Genomic DNA, 22,761 nt, shown 5'->3' with positions numbered 1-22,761 from the left:
TGCGGCCTCTCTTTATTCCTTTTATCTATTTTTCTTAAATATATATTTCCTGGGGGTGAAATTCCCCTATACACAGCAAATTCAAAAGTGTTAAATTTTTTGGTGTTAATAGTCTCCTTGCAAAAGTAGAGTTAATTTTACTCTAAGTAGAGTCACATTCTTTTAATGTAACTCTGAGGTGTAAAATGATAGTAGTTAAAATCGAGTGTTAAAAATGAGTGTTTCTCTGTCAAATCTGGAGGTGTTAAAATGGAAACATTAACTCTTGACCTCTTAACTCTGAACTCCTAGAGGGGCTATGACACCAACAGAGTAAATTCACAGACTCCGCCCCCAGCACGGCTCCAATCGAAGCTGAAGTGAAGCCGTTTCAGAACATTTTGCTCTACATATTTGAGTTGTTTGCCATGCTTGGTAAGTCATTTTTTCAAAGATTGTTTCAATTGTTATTAGCTTTTACTTCTGTGGCTCTTTGGAGTTGAGACAAAGCTGTGTGAAAGGCATTAGCCATGTTGCTCGGTGATAGCATAATATTCTGTTTTAGCTAGCTGAAAGGTATTGTTTGCGGCAAATACCACAGCCTTGAAAAAAAGCTTGCATGTGAATTTTCAGTCAAATCTTTGGTCAAATACACCTAAAACAATGTCTAGAATGTGAAATGTTGGTATAATGGTGCTGCTTGAAGCCTGAAAACGATCGCCCATAAAAAACAAACAAACGAGCAAACAGCAGTAGCAGACGTCCTGACTGGTTTCTACGTTAGCATAGATCCCTCCAGAGTTTTGTGCACACGGTTTAGGTAAAAATGAAAAAGGTTGAGGTTTTACATTTAGTTCAGTATTACCTGTTGCCTGTGTCCTTGTCTTTTGGGAAAATACTTTACACAAGTAATGGCTCAAAGAGGATTCCTTTTTTTTTTTTTTTTACTGTGCTGCAATTGTTTACTGGATTATTTGTGCCATTAATTAATGTCAACTAATTTTTATTCGATCTCCGCACAGGATATGCTTGTGAAGATGGAATATGGGGGAGAGCAGAAGTGCGTTGAAGTTCCACAAAGTGATGAAGGACATGCATATTGTATTGAAGAAATAAGTGATGAGAATGCTGTTATTTGCATTTACCATGTCAGACCTTTTGATAAACAAAATTCTAATGAAAGTGAGAACATGTATACTGTTACATCTTTCAGAAAATGTTTTGAAATTGTGGTGCACAGTTCAGAATAAATGTTTTTCAACAACCATTGCATCTTTTTAGTAAATGTTTATTTCCAAAAGAAATTTCTAGAAGATCAGAACAGTAAAATTCCCGCTTTTTAGAATGAATTAGAAGATAACTCTTACGTAGTTAAACTAAAATACTCTTTGAGAGTTAATATATAAACTCTTAACACCAAGTGTTAAATTATCAACTCCAGACAGATTTGGTGTTTAACACTAAATCAGAGTTAACGTACAAACTCTCCAAAAAGAGTTAAATTAACACTCTCTGGTGTGGACCCATATAGACACTTTAATAGTGTTGAAATCAAATCCGACAGTGTTAATTTGGACATGCTGGATTTGCTGTGTAGCGTTGTCATTTTATTATTCTTTTATAACTCCGCCGACCACTTGGTCACATAAGCAAAATGTTAAAACGTAAGTTACCACAAACTATTTTTTAATTTTGCTGAACAATAAATGTTTATGTCAGTTAACATTTAGTATTTCTCACTCAGAAAAATCAAGCTATTCTTACTGCTGTGTACTCACAATGAATAAGTTGCTCTAACTCAGCAATCTTAAGTAAGCTGTACTTTTCTTTAAGGCAGAGATTTTGCATAATTTATTTACATTCTGAGAACTAATTAGATTTTACATTTTGGAATGTGGCTTATTATTAAAATGAAAGGACATGTTGCTGTGCATGTAGATTAGGGAAGCTACGGTACACAACACGGCCACGCCTAAAACAAGACAAGCCTGTCGTCGTGTTTAAACATCTGACTGTTAGGTCCGCTTGGATTTTTGCATCTTGCAGCCACAGGGCAAAGACGAAAGCCACGCAGAACACTGAACTGTTTATTAAGAGAGTGAAGATGGACAACTGGACAGCGGCTCTGCTCACTGGTGTTGCCTGCATTGTGGGATACCTGGTTGTGCGGGTGAAAAAGATCAACAGCCTCCGACAGGCAGAGGAAAAGATACAGAGAGCCAGAAACAGGAGAGATGAGAGCTTGCAGCACGCAGAGCAGGCGGTGCTCCGGTACAAACAGTCGGTGAGAGTTCAGAGCTTTGGGGATTTTTCTAGTTTCTCTTTATCGATAATCTCAGCTAATGATCTGCTTTTAGTTTAACCTGGCAGAGGTGTAGTTATTAAATACCAAAATACTGGCACTTTGCAATGTCTCCATGCTTGAGCATGAAAATTAAAGTTATGACTGTGCAAACCGTTTAAGTGCAGTGAACTCATTGCTGTGTTTGAGAAAGTTTGTAAAAAAAAAAAAAAAAGTGGAAGGAAGAATCCTGAATCTGTACATGGATGTGGTTCCGTCTCTTTGTTGCAGCCTTTAAAAGAAATAATAACATAATGATTCTGTGTGGGTCTGTGTCTCCTAGCATCCGACAACTGACTCTGCTTTCATCCTGACGCTCTCCCTGTCTGAGCTGACACAGCAGCTGAACGAAGGTTTACTGCGCCCCGAGGATGTGCTTTACTCTTACATGGAAAAGGTTCAATATCCAGCATGACACAAATCTTTCATAATAGATCAAATACAGCAAAAGTCATTTTTAAACAAGTAATCATTTAAATTAGTCAGACTTATCTTAATGTTGTTTATTTTTGACATTACTCCTACTTATAACTCACTGCTTTTTAGTTCTTTTTACACAGAATTGTGTCTTATTGTGTGGATGCCTTAATAGGCATCCACACTATTGAGTTCCTGTTTCTCTTTATTCTTTATTATTCCGGGTGTTTCCGTACACTTTTCGCCGTGGATCTACTTCCACAATTTTTGTGCTATTTTCACCGTTCAAACTCTAAACTGTTCTGCTCTTTCTGCTTATGCCGGCTATGACTTTTGGTGTTTATTACTATTATACTTTTTAAAATATTACACTTTTTTCCTTTAATTTGTCCCATTGAAATGAATGGGAAACTTCCACAATTCTGCTAAAACTTTCTTGTCTTTGAAACTTAACTACTGCCTCATACTTTCACCTAGAAACTCCATTCAAACTTTAAAACGTTCTCAAATGATTGGGCTATTCCTGTATGATTCAGCTTTTTCAGATCTTCTACTGTTTTCATCTTATCTCTCTTTAAGTCTTCAGTTGCAAAATTGTGATTTTTCAGAAAATACATGCGTTGCTATGGTTGCTATGCAATTAACTCAGAGGGGACAGTGAAACTGTTTGAATTTTCTCTTCATGTCCAAACAACTTCTTGCTACTCGCTCAATTTCCACTCAAGCCCCACAGATTATACACCAAAACGTAGGTATTTTTGCTGGCTTTCAGAAAATGTCCCTATCATTGTTGTGGGACTCATAGTTATTTTGCAAATCTCCTCAGAGTAACACAAAGTCAGAAAACTCTCCATATAAACTCAATGGAGAGTTTGTTCAAAATCACCGCTGGATTTCTCTAATGAGAGGCATTTTCAAATTGTCATATCTCCTTAACGAAGCGAAGTTAAGACATGAGGCTTGTCCCGGTATATCTTCAGACACTCCTGATGCTCACAATTCAAGAATTATTTTCTCACCTATTACCGTTCTGAGATGAGTTAGACTTGTTTGAGGGTAGGAAATTTGTCCCTCGCTCAGATTTCATCAGATTTCAAATTCTGGAAATGAGTCACTTTTTTCTCTCATCATATCTTTTTGATGGATTTCCACAGAGCCCTGAAAATTTCCATGACTGTTCACCAAAGCCTGCTGTTTCTTACGGTGAAAGAATGATTTTGATGCTCCATATAGATTTAGAGTTACCAAAGGTTGTTTGACAGCAAGTCAAGGCAGTTTTTGCTTCGCCTCTACTCAGTTACAGTGTATTACAAGTCATATATCTTTAATAATTTATATTTTATCTCTGAATTATGAAGACCTGAAGATTCCCCCATCTCTTCTGAACAAAACAATGTCTGAATGACCGTTCTAGCCTCTACGGTTAGGAAATTATGGCCATTTGTTCGAGGGGAATCCTGAATGTCAGAAATACACTGAAGAAAACTCACACCTCTCTCTGTGTCTGCGTGTGTAAGGGCTGACTACAGCAGGTGCAGCTAATTTAACTGACCTACATATACCAAGCCCAGACTCTCAACAGCTCCTGTTCCCTTTACTGTCTGTGTATGTGTGTCTGTGTATCAATATTTCTCCTATGTTTAGGTATTACTCCTCAATCATAGTATTTCTGCTAAAGCAAAGTACTTCTACTACATCTTAGTACTTCTGCTAAATCATAGTATTTTTTGAAAAATCATAGTATATTTGCCAAATCATGGTATTTGTGCAAAATCATGGTTTTGGGGCCAAATCATAATATTTCTGTTATGTTATAGTATATGTGCTGAATATATTATATGTGCCAAATCACAGTATTTATACCAAATTATAGTATTTATGCCAAATTACAGTATTTCTGCTAAAAAGCAGAAATAGTCCTTTTTAGCAGGAATTTCTGCCAAAAGATAGTATTTATGTTAAAACATAGTATTTCTGCTAAATCAGAGTATTCCTGCCAAATCATAGTATTTGTACTGAAACATAGTACTTCTGCCCAATCACATTATTTGTACTAAATGATAGTACTTGTGCCAAATCATAGTATTTGTGCCAAAGCATCGTATTTGTATGGAGTCATAGTATTTCTTCTAAATCATAGTATTTCAATCAAATCTCAGTAGTTGTTGTTAAAACGCAGTATTATTGCAAAATCATAGTATTTGTACCCATTCATAGTATTTCTGCTAAATCATAGCATTTGTGCCAAATCATGGTATTTGTGCAAAAACATAGTATGTCTGCAAAACCATAGTATATCCCTTATGTTATAGTATTACTACTAAGGCATAGTATTTCTGCCAAATCATAGTATTTGTACTAAATCATAGTACTTGTGCCAAATCATAGTATTTGTTGCACATCATAGTATTGGAACCAAAACATAGTATTTGTCCCAAAGCATCGTATTTGTATGGAGTAATAGTATTTCTTCAAAATCATAGTATTTCAATCAAATCTCAGTAGTTGTGTTAAAATGCAGTATTATTTCCAAATCCTAGTATTTGTACCCAATCATAGTATTTTTGCCATGTCATTGTATTTGTGCCAAATCATAGTATTTTTGCCAAATTGTGGTATTTGTGCCCAATTAATAATTCTGTTATGTTATAGTATTACTACTAAGTTGTAGAATATCTGTTATGTTATAGTGTATCTGCGGAATATAGTATTTGTGCCAAATCGTAGTATTTATACCAAATCACAGTATTTGTGCTAAAACATAGTATTTCTGCCATATTGTGGCATTTGTGCAAGAACATTGAACTGTTATGTTATAGTATTACTACTAAGTCATAGTATTTCTGCGTTGTTATAGTATTTGTACTAAAACGTAGTATCTCTGCCAAGTCATAGAATTACTGCAATTTCATAGTTTTTTTTTTAGGAAATCTGTTATGTTATAGTATTACTACTAAGTCATAGTATTTCTGCCAAATCATAGTATTTGTGCCAAAGCATCGTATTTGTATGGAGTCATAGTATTTCAATCAAATCTCAGTAGTTGTTGTTAAAACGCAGTATTATTGCCAAATCATAGTATTTGTACCCAATCTTAGTATTTCTGCTAAATCATAGCATTTGTTCCAAATCATGGTATTTGTGCAGAAAACTTGGTTTGTCTGCAAAACCATAGTATATCTCTTATGTTATAGTATTACTACTAAGGCATAGTATTTCTGCCAAATCATAGTATTTGTACTAAATCATAGTACTTGTGCCAAATCATAGTATTTGTTGCACATCATAGTATTGGAACCCAAACATAGTATTTGTCCCAAAGCATCGTATTTGTATGGAGTAATAGTATTTCTTCAAAATCATAGTATTTCAATCAAATCTCAGTAGTTGTGTTAAAATGCAGTATTATTGCCAAATCATAGTATTTGTACCCAATCATAGTATTTTTGCCAAATTGTGGTATTTGTGCCCAATTAATAATTCTGTTATGTTATAGTATTACTACTAAGTCGTAGAATATCTGTTATGTTATAGTGTATCTGCGGAATATAGTATGTGTGCCAAATCGTAGTATTTATACCAAATCACAGTATTTATGCTAAAACATAGTATTTCTGCCATATTGTGGCATTTGTGCAAGAACATTGAACTGTTATGTTATAGTATTACTACTAAGTCATAGTATTTCTGCCAAATCATAGTATTTGTGTGAATTTGTATACTGTAATATCACTGTAGTATGTAGTGGCTAAGTAGGGGGTGTTTACAGTGTAAATAGGTCATCTCTTGTGTTGGAGTGCCCTCTTGTGGCGCCTTTTGGGTAGTGCCTTAGTAAACGTGAACCCTGTAAGAAGTGGTATCAGACTGATTTGTAGTGGAGGAATTTGTTGCCAGTGTTCTTAATCATAGAAACCACACCATATCACCTCTCCACATCCTCCTACTGTATGCCATGCCTCCCTGTACCATCCATCTGACCGCCAATAAACTCCACCTGTGGTAATCTAATCCCTGGATGTCAGCCTCTCCTTCTGACCGAGGATAGTTACTATTGCAGCACCACCCAGCATTAAACTGACGTACACCATTCTGTACAATAGTATTTGTGCTAAAAAGTAGTATTTCTGCCAAATCATAGTATTACTGCTATTTCATACTATTTAAGCGAAATTACAGTGTTTCTGCAAAAACATGTTTGAGGGGTGGAAATCTGTCCTCCTCTCATTTTTCAAACTCCGAAAATTAAGCTATTTCTTCTCTCGTCATGTCTCCGCGACGGAGATACAAAGAGCTATGTAAATCGTAGTCAAAGTACACCAAAGTCCGCTGATTCACCCAGTGCAAGAATTATGCTTCTATCCCACCTAGTTTTTGAGTACAAATTTATACACTATCACAGACCGGTAATTCATATTGATAATTTATTACAATTCTGCAAAGTTTTATGATTTTAGCAGCTTTTCTAATATGGACCTCACATTCTTGTTAACAGTCTATGGCAGAAATACATACAAGTACACAGCCTGATGAAGCAGACAGAAGCAGTACCTCTGATTGGTTCAGCATTTTCACCTCTTATCAGCACAAATCTCAGCCTCTTCTGCTGTTTTCATTAGAATTGTAAGCTTTTCCACCTTTTTTCAGTTACGTGAGAACCAGTTTGGCTCAATGAGTAGCTGAAAAATGTCAGCCTCTTCTGCTGTTTTAGCAGGATTTCAGAGTTCAGCTTTTTCACTTGTTTTAAGCACAAATTTCAGTTTCTTTACCTCATTTCACAACAAAGTTCTTCCTCTTCACCTCTTTTCTGCTAATTTGAGCTTATGCTCCACAGTGCACATTGTCCCTCTCATCATATCTTTGCTTGTGACCAGAACTCATTTGGCTCAGAGGGTAGGGCATCTGCCGTGAGACCCGGTGGCAGAGGTTTGAATCCTACCTGTGACAGTTGCTACACATGTTCCCTGCTTGCATGCGCTCTGCTTTCTTGTGTGTCACTGCTCTCCAGTGTGTCATTACACATACAGCCATCTTCAGCAAGTACTTCTGCTTCTACACCTCTTTTCAGCTCATCTTTTTGCTTCTTTGCCTCTTTTCAGCAGAAATTCTTCTGATTCACCTCTTTTCTGCCAAATGTTTAGCTTTTTCACCTCTTATCAGCACAATTCTAAGCAGCTTCTGCTAATTTCACCACAATTGTCACTCTCTCCACCTCTTCTTTGTGTGAATGAGTTTGGTGCAGTGAGGTGAATTGCCGCCTTTAGACCAGAAGGGCCAGGTTCGAATCCTGCTCAGGGCAATGTTTTTTTTTTTTTTTTTTTTTTCAACCTTTTCAGCTTTTTTCAGCAGACATCTTCAGCGTTAAGGCATCCACACAGCATTTTCGCAGGAAATGCAAATTTTTCTAGTTACAGTTAAAGTTTAGACACACTGGATAATAATATTCATATAAGCAACACAGACTGATGTGTCAAGTAATGTTTGTGTTTCCAACAAGAGTTTAATATTTTACAAAGATTAAAATCCCTTTAGGTGAATAAGTTAATCTCAAACTGTCTGTGCTTGTTTCCTTTCAACAGACTCTGGCTGTAAACAAAAAGCTGAACTGCTGCACTGAAATTTTGCTGGAGAGTTTGGACCAGCTGACAACTGTTGGCTCCAACAAGGATGGTCTCTTGTACGGAGTTCCAGTTAGCATCAAAGAAAATATTACATTTAAGGTATTACAAAGGTTATGCAATGCAAATTTCAGTTACAGTTAAAGTATTTCCCATCAGTATTTATAAGTATGGTACAGTATTCTCGAGCATCATAGCTCAGGTATTTGATGTAACATTATCATCTTTGTTTTTTCCAACACTAGAATCATGACTGTTCTTGTGGTGTGGTCATTAACCTGGACCAGCCCGCTGAAAAGGACAGTGTGCTCGTTCAAGTCCTGAAGAAACAAGGAGCTATTCCCTTTGTGAGAACCAACTTGCCTCAAGCTCTTTTAAAGTACATCTTTTATCAGTTACTCACATAAAAATCTACAGCACATTTAAAACTGAGTGCATGTGTTAAGTTGCCTTTGTCCATTCCAAATGTGCAAATAATGAAAATATGAATGAAAATAATATGCAAAGACTCATTAACTGTCTGTTGACAGCTATGACTGCAGTAATCCTATCTACGGGCAGACTGTGAACCCTCATAACCCCCAGAAGACCTCTGGAGGTTCATCTGGTGGGGAGGGGGCTCTCATCGGGGGAGGGGGCTCCCTGCTTGGTATAGGCACTGATATAGGTGGCAGTATCCGTATTCCTGCATCCTTCTGTGGAATCTGTGGTTTCAAGCCAACTGCAGGTCGGCTCAGGTGGGTCTCATTCAGTCAGTTTCCTGGAAATTTATTACACATTGAGTTACACTGAGTTAAACTCTTGTCTTTGTTAACACTTTTGTGTAATGATTAGTTTACAGGGCCTTCGTCCAATTTATCGAGGGCAAAAGTCGGGTAAGAAACATATGTACTTTACATATAAAGTAAATGTAGTTACATAACCACTGTATAGCAATATTTCACAGACACAAACTGTCTCAAATATTTGAGTCACTGCTTTATATTTCGTATGAAACTAGTGCCGTCATCTCCTGGACCCATGGCAAGAGATGTGGACAGCCTGGCTCTGTGCATGCAGGCACTTCTTTGTGACCACATGTTTTCTTTGGACCCCACTGTTCCACCATTACCTTTTAACATGGAGGTGTGTCCTGTACTGTGAGGTTCATATAATCTGTTAATGATTATTCTTTTGGTTAAAAACTACAAATTAAGCGGATACATGGTTGTCCTAACGCTTCACTTTATATTACTCTTACCTCACCTGTTATTAATGTCCTGAGATACAGAACTAACTTTACAGGCTGTAATCTTAACCTTTGCAAACTGATTATGTTTAATTGACTGAGGAAGTAAAAAAGATTGACCCTTAGATATACAGAAGCTCCAGACCTCTAAGGATCGGTTATTTGGAAAGCGATGGCTACACGCATCCATCTCCAAGCATGGCCCGAGGTGTCAGAGAGGTCAAAGCTCTGCTAGAGCAAGCAGGGCACACAGTAAGACGTCACCACACACACTATGATCACTGTCAAGCCACGTATGTGATATGAGTCATAGGTCCTTAGTGTTGATATTTGTGTCTTTAGCTCGTCCCTTACTGTCCACTGAAGATGGATCAAATTTTCCCTGAACTATTGATAAAGGGTTTTTTAGCAGATGGAGCTACCACCCTGCTACAAAAACTGTAAGTTGTTCCATTTAATAAGTCAGTTAGTACCATTTGTTTTCTAAACTTAAATCATCTAACATTTAGAGATTTTGTTTCTTTTTAGTTCTAACCACTAAACATCACCATGCTGCCATTGTCTTTACGAGCAACATGGGGTTGTGGTTCTTTTTGAAACCATTACAGTAATTCTCAGTTCAGTGTCTCTGAACAGACTGTTTTCTCCTGTGCCAATGATCTCTTTCATTTTAGGGAAGGGGGACCTGTGGACCCTTGTCTGGAGCCTCAGGTTTTTCCTTACGGCTTTCCCAAGTGGTTGAAGAAAACCATTTCATTCTTGCTCAAACCCGTGGTGAGTCCTTGGTTTAACAGTTAACTTCACAGTTCAGTCTGATAAAACATTTATAATGATGCTGATTTTTTTTGGCAGTTTCCTCGTGTTTCTGCCAACTTTGATGCTCTTTGTGGAGTTGGGTGAGAAAGTATCCTTGCTATTGTTCATTTGTGCTTGAATCTCAGTTTCTTTGTTACATTTCCATGTGCTAGGAATTATATCCAAACATTCTGCTTCATTTTTAGATCTGTTCCAGAGCTGTGGAAGCAACATGCTGCTGTTGAGGTACTGTCAGCTGATGATGCATGGTCACGTATGAAAGTCTGAAGGTGAAATTGAGATTCCCTGTGTTTTCTTTAGGACTACATTCAAGAGACAATAGCACATTGGAGGAGCTGCAACATTGACGTGCTGCTGTGTCCTGTGACTGGACCAGCCTACAACTTCTTATACTGTGGCAAACTTTCAAGTATGATTCACTCAGTATGACAGACAACTTAGTTTCTGTATTTATCACTTTGTTTTTAAAATACTGTAATCTAAGGACTTTAAAGATGTTTAAAATGTGAACACTTTAAACATCAACATTCAACAACATTTGTAAAGGCTAAGAATCGTGTTTATGTTTCTTTATTTTTGTTTTCTACACCTTCAGCTGCTGCCAGCTACATGTTGCTCTACAATCTCCTTAACTTTCCTGCGGGTGTAGTCACTGTTTCCACAGTGACCAAAAAGGATGAGGAGGAACTCAAGCACTATAAGGGCTGTTATCAGGACATGTGGGACAAACTCTTCAAAGAGGTAGGCAACATGTACCAGTGAGATAAGACTGAGTGAGAACATAGAGCCAGATTTACTAACACGTTGTGTCAGGCCAGGCCATCCAGTACATTACTTAATTATTCCCAGGTGAAGCCAATTTGTTACACAACTCATTACATTATATTCGTATTTCTCCATAAAATTAGTGCTGCGTATTGATTTTGACTCCAGTCGATTCAGTTTTAACTCAGATCTCCAGAAATATTATAATTCTGATCATTCATCAGTACATATCCCTATTGTTATATTTGTATAAAAAAAAAGCATCACAGCAGATGCCTTTGTGTCAAAGTAACTGAGGATAAAATACAGAGAATGTGAATCAGATTTTCCTGGCCTGTCTTTTTATAGCAGATAAATGCCTTCAAAATATTGTGCAGTAGATTAAAAACTGTTGCAGTTGTTTCTGTTCTGGAGGTTTTCACTGTACCTTAACGCTCGTTCTTTTCTGCAATTTAAACTGACTGTGTCACTATTTTCGCCCTGCGGCATATGAATTGAAATCAACTGATTGTATCTCATGTGCAACTGCAACCGATAAGCAAGATCGATAGGCAATCAGACTAACCATTCCAAGGAACTGACTACCAAACCACTCAATTAATGTTCCCTCTAAGCTGCGCACGTGCTCAATTGCGCACTGCTGGCACGATCTCTGCGCACAGAAAATCTGCGTTGCGCACAAAATAATTCTAACCTGAATTGAAATTAAAATGAATACTTTAACAATTCTGTTTTGCAGTGTTAGTCAGTGAGTGACTGGCTGCTCCCGTATGGGATTAGAACGATGCCACCTTATCCCGTAGTCCAGCCAATGATGCGATTCATATTCGTATATACGCAGCTAATCAACGTGGTTGACAGGCTATGGCAGCGTCCTTATGTGCGACACCGGTCTTTTAGCTGGCAAAGCGGCTGATGTGGAGTGAAGCCATGTTAATGACAACATGTACAACCATTGGAGATGTGAGCAGGACAGACGGAGCAATTGACGGAAAAAGTGTGGACTTTATATCAGTTTTTAAATTGTGTTGATCGGCCACGTAAAACCAGAGTTATGATAAAAATATCTGCAATGTTTGGTTTTCTTCCTGTTTACATTTACTGCCCCAGGGCAGCTGTGGCTACAAGCTGCCCTGGGGCAGACTGACCGAGGCGAGGCTGCCATATTGCGCCGTCGGCCCCTCTGGCCAACACCAGTAGGCGGTAGGTGAAGTGTCTTGCCCAAGGACACAATGGCCGAGACTGTCCGAGCCGGGGCTCAAACCAGCAACCTTCCGATTACAAGACGAACTGCCAACTCTTTGAGCCACGATCGCCCTATTACTATATAATTAATTGCCCAGCATTGGTCATTATTTACTGTATTTTGCAGACAGAGTTACAGGACTCTCTCACAGACCACAGACTCATAATACAAGTCAGAGCTTTATAAAAAAAAAAAAAAAAAATAAGAAAAAAAGAAAGTTGTGTTTTTGAAATTGGAGTTCAAGTTATTTTTACTTCCAATAGTGTTAACATACTACACAGGTCAATGATTAGATTTTTTTTTTTTTAACATTGTCATTGTAAGTGGGCTAAAGCACTTAATTAAAAGTAGTCTAACATAAATGTAAACGTTGTAATTGGATTATTTTAATAAACCATGTAACTTGGATGGATTCGATGCTGGTGTGACCACAGTGCACACGTCTGCTGTTGCTCACAGTGGTCCAAGGGACCGCTCAAGGAGTTTGCGTGTTCACTCAGACACGTGAAAAATTGAGGGAAAATTGCACTCAATGCTAAATTTATTCAATGAAGTCAGAGGTGACTTGTAACCTTCAAGCTAAACGAGTCACACAATGCCAGCGGCAACAAAACTGCTTTCAGGTCTTCAGTTTCACAGCCTGTGCAATAGGGTTCAAAGAGAAACGGCCAAAAAATGGAGAGACAGGGAGGAGGACAGCACTGATCCTCAGAAGAATCAGACCTTTGATGGACATCATACTAAACAATGTATTTATGTTGATAAAATTTAACAAATACATTTTGAAACAGTTATAATTCCAGGATTGTAAACAGCACACGGTTTTCAGCACATCAGCTGTGCTCAAACACCATTACTTATTACTGGTGGATCTACACATATTCAGCTGCATGCACTTTGACAATACGTGAGATCACAGATGTACACGCGTACACATACAGGTCCTACTCAAAAAATTAGCATATTGTGATAAAGTTCATTATTTTCTGTAATGTACTGATAAACATTAGACTTTCATATATTTTAGATTCATTACACACAACTGAAGTAGTTCAAGCCTTTTGTTTTTATATTGATGATTTTGGCATACAGCTCATGAAAACCCAAAATTCCTATCTCAAAAAATTAGCATATCATGAAAAGGTTCTCTAAATGAGCTATTAACCTAATCATCTGAATTAACTCTAAACACCTGCAAAAGATTCCTGAGGCTTTTAAAAACTCCCAGCCTGGTTCATTACTCAAAACCACAATCATGGGTAAGACTGCCGACCTGACTGCTGTCCAGAAGGCCATCATTCTGGACATCATTCCCTCAAGCAAGAGGGTAAGACACAGAAAGAAATTCCTGAACGAATAGGCTGTTCCCAGAGTGCTGTATCGAGGCACCTCAGTGGGAAGTCTGTGGGAAGGAAAAAGTGTGGCAGAAAACGCTACACAACGAGAAGAGGTGAGGAAGATTGTGGAGAAGGACCAATTCCAGACCTTGGGGGACCTGCGGAAGCAGTGGACTGAGTCTGGAGTAGAAACATCCAGAGCCACCGTGTACAGGCGTGTGCAGGAAATGGGCTACAGGTGCCGCATTCTCCAGGTCAAGCCACTTTTGAACCAGAAACAGCGTCAGAAGTGCCTGACCTGGGCTACAGAGAAGCAGCACTGGACTGTTGCTCAGTGGTCCAAAGTACTGTTTTTTGTTTTTTTGTTTTTTTTGTTTTGTTTTGTTTTGGTTTTTTTTGGATGAAAGCAACTTTTGCATGTCATTCGGAAAGCAAGGTGCCAGAGTCTGGAGGAAGACTGGGGCGAGGGAAATGCCTGAAGTTTTTTCATTTTTCAGCACAACCTGGCACCTGCTCACAGTGCCAAAACCACTGGTAAATGGTTTACTGACTATGGTATTACTGTGCTCAATTGGCCTGCCAACTCTCTCTCCTGACCTGAACCCCATAGAGAATCTGTGGGATATTGTGAAGAGAAAGTTGAGAGACGCAAGAGCCAACACTCTGGATGAGCTTAAGGCCGCTATCGAAGCATCCTGAGCCTCCATAACACCTCAACAGTGTCACAGGCTGATTGCCTCATGCCACGCCGCATTGAAGCAGTCATCTATGCAAAAGGATTCCCGACCAAGTATTGAGTGCATAACTGAACATAATTATTTGAAGGTAGACTTTTTTGTATTAAAAACACTTTTTTGTTATTGGTCGGATCAAATATGACATATATGAATATCACAATATGCAAATTTTTTGAGACGGACCTGTACATAACTTTCACGTGAACTCTGCAAAACCTTTTTTTTTTCTAGCTAAACGCCTATCCGCACTATTTGGGGATTGTGCTCTTTTGCCCTGTTTAGTAAATCTGGTGTCATAGACTCAGTGTCAGGCTAGCTTTTCATGCAGCAACAACAAGTCAGGAGCCCCTGATGTAAAGTCTAAAATACAGATACATTTATTTTTTGTATACTTGTGAATGTGCGTCAGTGTACTTTAATGTGGTTTCAATCAGCTGCTGTAGCACATCTGTCTCGGGCTATGTAGAGCTCATCGTTTGATGTTCCCTATTACTCATCTGTGCATGTTGAAGTAATAATAAACATTACTTGCTTGAATCTAATTTTTCCCTTAGTATCAGTTTTATCTTGTAATAACTAAATTAAGAAATGCAATTTTTTTTCTGTGGAATGTTATTTAAAAATGTGATGTATTACTCTGGACATTCACTTCAATTCTATGTACTTAACATGACTTTACACAGAACCAAGAACTGAACCAGATCAGTCTATTGCGGCTCCAATATTTATAGAGTTTCTTTTTATTACAGTAGGTGGATGAAGGAGACTGTGGTGCGTTCAGCTGCTGAGCATTGAGTGACAGGAGTGTGTTTTTGTGTTCAGGCAGTGACTGGTGGCGAGGGTCTACCTGTGGCGGTTCAGTGTGTTGCTCTGCCGTGGCAGGATGAGCTCTGCCTGCACTTCATGAAGGAAGTGGAACAACTGGTCAAAGAAAGCAAGAAGTAAAGCTGCTTTCTTTGTCAGTCTCACAGGAGAGGCTGCAGACTTCAGAGGAAACATGTTAACTTGAGTATTTCCTGTAATAATGAGCTAATGGTGTCATAAATGGAATATTCTCTGCACTACAAGCTTAATCTGGGCACTTTCTGGGTTTTTTTGGCTGTTTGCTAAAGGTTAAATAAAAATTAACTGGCAAAATTATGCATTTGTTTTTTTGTTCTTATATTTTAAAGTCTTTTATATTGTCTTGCTATCACCATTGTTATCATGATCATTTATCCACTTTTAGGAACCTGCAGTCAAAACGCTTCATCTTTTGGTGTATTTATTAAAGCATTGGATGATCAAAAATCAGCACATACATGGATCTCTTCTGTTCAGAAAACTACAGTCTGCAAGCAGTCAACTTCCAAAAGAGTAAACTATCTTAGCAGTTATAGAAAGATTTACATGAGAATGTGCATCTGTCTGATTGGTTGAAAGAATGACACAGGGAAAGAGCCGTGGTTAAGACTTGGCACTCTCTGATTTGTTCTCCTGATAGTCTTTCCACGTGGCAACAGTCATTGGCTTACAGTGAGAGATCTCACTTGACAGAGTGCCCCGTGTGAGAAAACACCTTACCTCAGTTGTTATCAGGGATGTTTTATTGTCATGCTGATATCAGCTTTAACCGACACAGTAAAGTCTCTCTTTCTTATTGCAGAGAACACTGTTATCACACCCAGAGCCAAGAAGGTTTCTCCTGTATGAAACTGTGTTGTTCATATACACACACAGGCCCTGAACTATTTACATCTTTTGGCAACAAGTTGTGGAATGGCTGATTCCACTTTCCTTTATCCCTGCAAAATGGTCAATTTGGTAAAGTAAATCCGTTGGGCATCTTTCTTTGCCTTTAGACAACAATTCTGATGGCAAAAGAGCCAAACAGGACAGACAAAAAAAAAAAAAAAAAAAAAACATACATGAAAATATTTCTCCCTAACACCATCCATTTCATGTAATAAAGCATGAAAAGGCACTAAAAGCCTGAAAACTGGAAGCATGTCAATATTAGGCAAAGAGACGGTGCTAGCACAAGTTTAAAAATGTTGAAAATTAACATTAAACGATAGGTATCGAAAATAATCTGCACAAAACACACCTATATCTCTTTGCTCTAAGCTGTCTGTAACATTCGTTTTATGTATTTTACTAAAGTCAAGTCAGTTGTATTTGTACAGGCTAAAGTCATGTGTGTTTAAATTGCTTCACAGCTAATGTTTAAAAAATAAGCTCACTAGCATATAAAACAGAAAGTGTGTGTGTGTGTGTGTGTGTGTGTGTGTATTTTAGTTAATGAATGGCAATGAGCAATCTGTGTTGCAACATCTATGTCCTGAATGTGCAGCAACTTATAGATACTAATCTTCAGAAAAAAGTTTTGAGGTCAAGGTAGCTGGTGCAACCCAGTTTATTTTTTAAATATAGTTAGCATACCATGATATTTACCCAACAGCATATGTTTCAAAGTATTTTGGATGGAATTATATTATAAAAATGATAAATTACTCTTTCTGGACTTTAAAGTGGGCTAATTTCCTGTTAACTGCTCCTTTCTGATAGTTAACATGTTCCCTGACAGCACTCACTGAATTACTTTGAACTGAAATTATTGTAAAATAATAATAAGAAACCCCCAACTTATTTTCATTGATGGTGATATGAGTTAGTACATAGTACATTTGCTTTTGTGTCGTATTTCATTCATTATGTAAACTTTTGGGAAAATATTTTTTAATTTGATCATAAATAAATGATCAAAGAACATGATCATAGTTGGGCATAATCCCAGCTGGAAAATCAGAGAAGTCGTTTATGAAGTTCTTGTTGTATTTCGGGAGGCGATAGATGAGGCGCAGAAAACCGGTTTTGTGTGACTCACCTCAAGCGAGGTAAGTTCGAAGCTGGAGAATGAAGGCTTCAGAAAACACTGCTTACATTTGTCATCCTTTTTGTAAATAGCCGCTGTGCCTCCACCTCCGCCTGACGTCCGTGGCGAGTTAAAATAGCAGCAATCCACTGGTAGAAGTTCAGACAGAGCACTGGACTCGCCACCACTCAGCTACGTCTCAGTCACACACAGGAAATCCAGATAACGGGAACCGAAAAAGTCCCGAAGATCAAAAGTGTCATTCAAAAGCGATCTGTCACTCACCAGGCCAATCCTGGCAGGAGCTGGAGCTGGAGCACGGGCTTCAGCAAGTCGAGAAATCTGACGCAGCGGCCTCAGGTTTCACGGTGGGGGTCATCAAAGCCGACCACGGGCACTAAGCAGACATCAACAGGAAGCAGGAAATGCCGAGACACAAACAATCTTGGGAACAATCCATGTGCTGGTCAGAAAACAGCAGAAAAATTTCTTCGGGAAACCTTCAGCTTCAACAGCTGTAGCAGTCCCCCGGACCAAGGAAGAAATAGAGAGAGCCTTGATGGGTGCAGTAATTTTTACATTACCACAAAAACTGGTCTGAGCTGGAAGTGCAGCTTGCCGCTAACTAAGCAACAGAGCCCTGTACTGGAAACTACGTGTAGCTGCTCAGGCTTAGATCAATAAACAAAACTGGACCTTTACGCTCCCACCAAATCATGTATTATAAACAACATTCTATACATGATTTCCAGCTTTAACATATGCACATTACTACAAGAACAACACAATTTCAAATACATCATCAATAAACCTTCGCTAAAATACGCCTGGTGTGACAGTATTGATTGAAACATCAATTAGTTATTTTCTAATAGAACTACAAGCTTTTGAACAGGTCGCTCAACTATGTGAGGTTTGTGTGCTGTTCCCTGCTTCTTTGTTAAGCTTCGATCACCAACTTGAAGCTTGACTGTGTGGACCAAACCATCATCATCTTCTTCTGATGCTTCAACCACTCGAGCCAGTTGCCACTGATTTCTGTGAAGCATCTCTTCTTTGATAATGACTATGTCATTGACTTTAAGATTTCGATGTGGTACGTGCCACTTTTCCATCTACTCCAAAACTGCTCAGTGAGATACTGGACTCTGTGCCACCGTTAACTTGCATATAAGTCTTCTTTCGCGAACTTTCATGGTGAAGGCAGTGCAACCTTTGATTTCATCACTATCAGGTGATTTGGAGTTAGAGGTTCAGGAGATTTAGGATCATTGATTCCATCGACGCTCAGTGGTCGGCCATTAACGATAAACATCGCCTCATAGAATAGAGTTCTTAGAGAGCTGTCATCCAGCCTGCCTTGGCATTGAGCAATGGTGGCATTGAAAACATTGTGGATGGTTCGAATCTGTCGTTCCCACACACCTCCGGCGTGGCTAGCAGATGGGGCACTGAAGACAAACTAACACTGTTTATTGGCAAGGAATGCTTCTAAGGCATCTGTGTCATATTGTTTAAGAGACTCTTTGAGCTCATTTTTGGCTCCAATAAAGTTTGTACCCTGGTCACTGTACAACTTACAAACAGCTCCTCTTAAGCTGATGAAACATCTCAGAGCGTTGATGAAAGAGTCAGTAGAAAGATCCTCAAGCATCTCAATTTGGACTGCACGTGAGGAAAGACATGTAAAGAGGAGTCTGTATCTTTTATGCTCTTTGCGACCTTGTTTTGTGACAAATGGTCCGAAACAGTCCATTCCACAATGCATGAAAGGATCTGAGATTTCAACTCGTTCCTTTGGAAGTTCAGACATGCGTTGTTCTTCTGGTGAACGTCTTGGTTTTCCACATTGAACACATTTGCTTATAAGTTTTGCAACTTCCTTGCTCCCACCAATCACCCAAAATCCGTTTGATCTGATTTCCATGAGAGTTTGGCTTCTACCTTGATGACAAATCTGTGCATGAAAAAGAGCAATGATCAACTTTGAAATGTGATGGTCTTTTGGGAGGATGATGGGGTGTTTAAGTCCCTGACAGAGTGTTGACTTCTTAAGTCTTCCTCCAATACGGAGAAGTCCTTGATCTAGTACTGGATCTACTCTAAAGAGGGGACTTGAACTCAGAAGGTTATTTCCCACCTTCAACACTTCCATCTCTCGAGAAAAGGCCTGCTGCTGAAGAAGCTTTTTTATTATTTTATTATTGTGTCGGCAGCTGTTTTCCGTTCGTCTACTGTTACAAAATTGCCATACTAAGCTTTGCTGGATCTCAGTCTTTTTTATCCTTGCAACCATTTTAAGGAGCATTGACCAGCTTGAAAGCCTTGACAAATGGCTGAGGATATTGTCTTGTTCACTTGTTTGAGTTGTGAGAGCTTTGAGTGCTTTGACGTCTGGATCCCCTACTAACAACACAGCTGACGGGCTGGGTGCATATGAAATGTCATGTTCCCACAGAAACTTTGGACCAGACAACCAACATGTTGACATGATCTCTGATGCACTGAGCCCTCTACAGGCGTAATCTGCAGGATTCTGAGCTGGTGTCAATGTAGTGCCACTGTTTGGGATCTGTAGTTTGCCTAATTAACTGGACACGGTTAGCAACATAGACTTGGAACCGTCGTGACTCATTGTTAATATAGGCTAAGACTACTTGGGAGTCAGTCCAAAAGAACTCTTCATTAATGCACATCTGAAGCTCTGCTTTTAGCATGCTGCTCATTCTGGCTGATATGACTGCGGCTGAGAGTTCTAATCGAGGGATACTTGTGACCTTGGTAGGTGCGACTCTTGCCTTAGCCATAACAAGACTACAGTGGACCTTCTCATTGCTGAGGTACTTAATATAGGAGCATGCACCATATCCTAAATCACTAGTATCACAAAGGTGGTGCAGTTCCACCGTTACAATGTCTGTTAGTTCTGGTGGGTGGTAACATCTAGGCACTGCAACCGATTTTAGTCTTTCCAAACCATCTTTCCAGTCCTCCCACCGTGAACGCAAGTTGTCAGGAAGGGGGTCATCCCATTCAGTGTCTCTGTGACACAGTTTCTGTAGGATACCTTTGCCTCTTAAGGTGAAGGGAGCTACAAACCCTGGTGGGTCGTACAGGGATGAGATCACTGACAGTATGCTCTGGCGAGTAGGAGGCTGGTCCTTAGTGTTTATTTTGAAATTGAAAGTGTCATTTTTGATTAACCACTGGATGCCGAGCACATGTCCTTCAGCTGTTGTGTCAGATTTGAGATCGAGCGGTTCTGTGGTGTCTGCTCTGTCTGAGGGTTCCAGCTGTGAATTGCATCGCTTTAGTTTTGAGTTGAACTTGTGCAGATGCAGACCGCCAAGTCTACAAAGTGCTTATGTTTCGGTGATGAGTTCTTGTGCCTCTATAACTGATGGGACACTAGTTAGACCATCGTCTACATAAAAGTTCATTTCAACAAACTCTGAGGCCTTAGGATAGTCTGCTCTGTGCTGTTGTGCTAAGTATTTCAGACCGAAATTAGCACATCCAGGGGAAGAACTGGCACCGAATAGATGTACAGCCATTCTGTATTCTCTGGGTTCTGTATCTAATTGTCCATCCTGCCATCACAGAAATCTCAGATAGTTGCGCATGTCTGGACATAGGGCTGGGCGATATGGCCTAAAATCCATATCCCGGTATAATTTGAAGCACGTGCGGTAACGATATATATCGCGATATATTCTTTTCTTCTGTATAACGTATTTTCCACACTATAAGGCACACTTAAAATCCTTTAATTATCTCAAAAATCGAGAGTGTGCCTTATGTATGAATTCTGGTTGTGCTTACTGACCTCAAACCGATTTTGGCGTGCAGAAATCTGTTAAAAAATGTTTTAGTACAACTTTGGTAAGCCGCCCTGCTTGATGGATTGTCAGAGCATTACGGCTGCTGTGGTGAGAGCTTCGCGGAGTAATTTGGGTCCAAAACTCCGTCCGCTTCGGGTCCCAAAGTCAAACGAACACTGAGAGTTAAAAACGGTCTAAATTCTTTCATCTTTAATAAAATGATCAGCGTTGCTGCTTTACCAGGTGTAACAATTACGTTTAACATCCAGGCATCCATGAAAACAGAAGTTATTAAATTTAATGGAGTTACAAGTTAACAGGAAGTTAGCTTGCTAGTTTACACATAAACATGACATACCATGTTCTGACCGAGAGATTTTGGAAACGAATTAAAACGTACAGCTCTGCTACCACTTCCGACATAAATGAAGACAGAAAACTAAACAACAGTGGCATTTGCAGGGTTACTTAAGTTGGACTACCTGGTATATAATGTCGTGCTATGTGATTGCTAGCGACACAGCTATGTTAGCATAACATTAGCACAGTGAAGCTGGAGGATGAACGCCAACTTTTTTTCCACTCGATAAAAGTTAGCGTGACGGATTCTGGTGGTGAGGGACAAATGCAATCGCATAGCAGGATGCTATACACGGGGAAAACTTCAGTCAGGAGAACAACTGAGATTATTCATCCACAATACGAGGTTAGTTATTAACCCTTTATGACCTACCATAGAACCAAGTCCGCCAGAGCTTAGTTTATATTTTTACATGCTGTAGTGCCATTTTTGGGAGCATTTCAAGTTGCTATACATTAATACAACTGCTATAGCCCAAATTTTAATAATATTTATGCATTAAATCCATAGTAACCACATAAATTGCAAAAAAGTGCAATAAACTACAGAAAATCTTTTTTTTTTTTTACATATATTTCTAATTAGAGAAATTTAAGAGGTTTAGCCCTCAAAACTTTAAATACAAAAAAGTTCCAAAAAATTGTTTACAACCACAGGAAATTTATTTTGAGTGTCTTCATAGTTTTATTTTTGAGATACACCAATTTTTATATACTGCAGAAAAAATGAAAATCGATCCTATGATGCAAATTTGCAAAGAAAACAGCATGTGCATCAAAATAAACTATTTAAAGCAGTGCAATTTGAGTTCCAGAAACTATTCAGAAAAGCATAAAGTCAAACATGACAAACACCAGTATAGGCTTTTAAGGCCTACAAGTAAAAAACTACATTTTCTGCAAAAATGACGGTCAATTAAGGTAAATACAACCACGTCACTGTTATAAAAAAGACACACAGCTTATCATCTTATAGTTCTAAAATCGCTGTTGTTAATTCGTTTGCTAGATTAGCCGCTAGCATACGCACTGTGTTGGAGGCTTGTTTCTAGCTAGTTAGCGATGCTACACACCTGTTACTCTAATAGTTTGTATTATTGAAGGATTCAGCACTTCTTATGTTTTTTTTTAATCCATTTTTAGACAGCGATGAGATCAGCTGCACACTCCACAGAGGCCCAGAGTTACTGTTAATATTAAAAATATATGCTGTCCTTTGAGATTTTAACATAAGACTGTGAGTGT

At 38.7% G+C, this 22,761-nt stretch overlaps 1 protein-coding gene across 1 annotated transcript; it reads left to right on the top strand.

Moving 5' to 3' along the window:
* The first annotated feature begins 1,001 nt into the window (after positions 1-1,001).
* Positions 1,002-15,571, top strand: LOC146640958 (vitamin D3 hydroxylase-associated protein-like). Its single transcript, XM_085399253.1, has 16 exons — positions 1,002-1,039; positions 2,026-2,263; positions 2,604-2,717; positions 8,314-8,454; positions 8,598-8,731; positions 8,883-9,089; positions 9,187-9,227; positions 9,353-9,477; positions 9,707-9,832; positions 9,923-10,020; positions 10,255-10,354; positions 10,433-10,476; positions 10,582-10,621; positions 10,697-10,805; positions 10,992-11,137; positions 15,304-15,571. Exons 1-16 carry the CDS (start codon positions 1,005-1,007, stop codon positions 15,424-15,426), a joined length of 1,821 nt encoding a protein of 606 aa, XP_085255379.1. The 5' UTR covers positions 1,002-1,004; the 3' UTR covers positions 15,427-15,571.
* Positions 15,572-22,761: the final 7,190 nt, after the last annotated feature.

This window comes from Rhamphochromis longiceps, linkage group LG23 (genome assembly GCF_057381845.1).
Source record: "Rhamphochromis longiceps isolate RC_006_pf linkage group LG23, R_longiceps_female_GT1.1, whole genome shotgun sequence".
In the NCBI taxonomy this organism is placed as follows: Eukaryota; Metazoa; Chordata; class Actinopteri; order Cichliformes; family Cichlidae; genus Rhamphochromis; species Rhamphochromis longiceps.
This window is presented reverse-complemented; position numbering and strand designations above follow the sequence as displayed.

Coding starts and splice junctions, on each gene's coding strand:
- LOC146640958 (XM_085399253.1), top strand. CDS start 1,005: ATGCTTGTGAAGATGGAATATGGGGGAGAGCAGAA. Junction 8,455..8,597: donor AAGAAAATATTACATTTAAG/GTATTACAAAGG, acceptor TTCCAACACTAG/AATCATGACTGTTCTTGTGG. Junction 10,806..10,991: donor ATACTGTGGCAAACTTTCAA/GTATGATTCACT, acceptor CTACACCTTCAG/CTGCTGCCAGCTACATGTTG.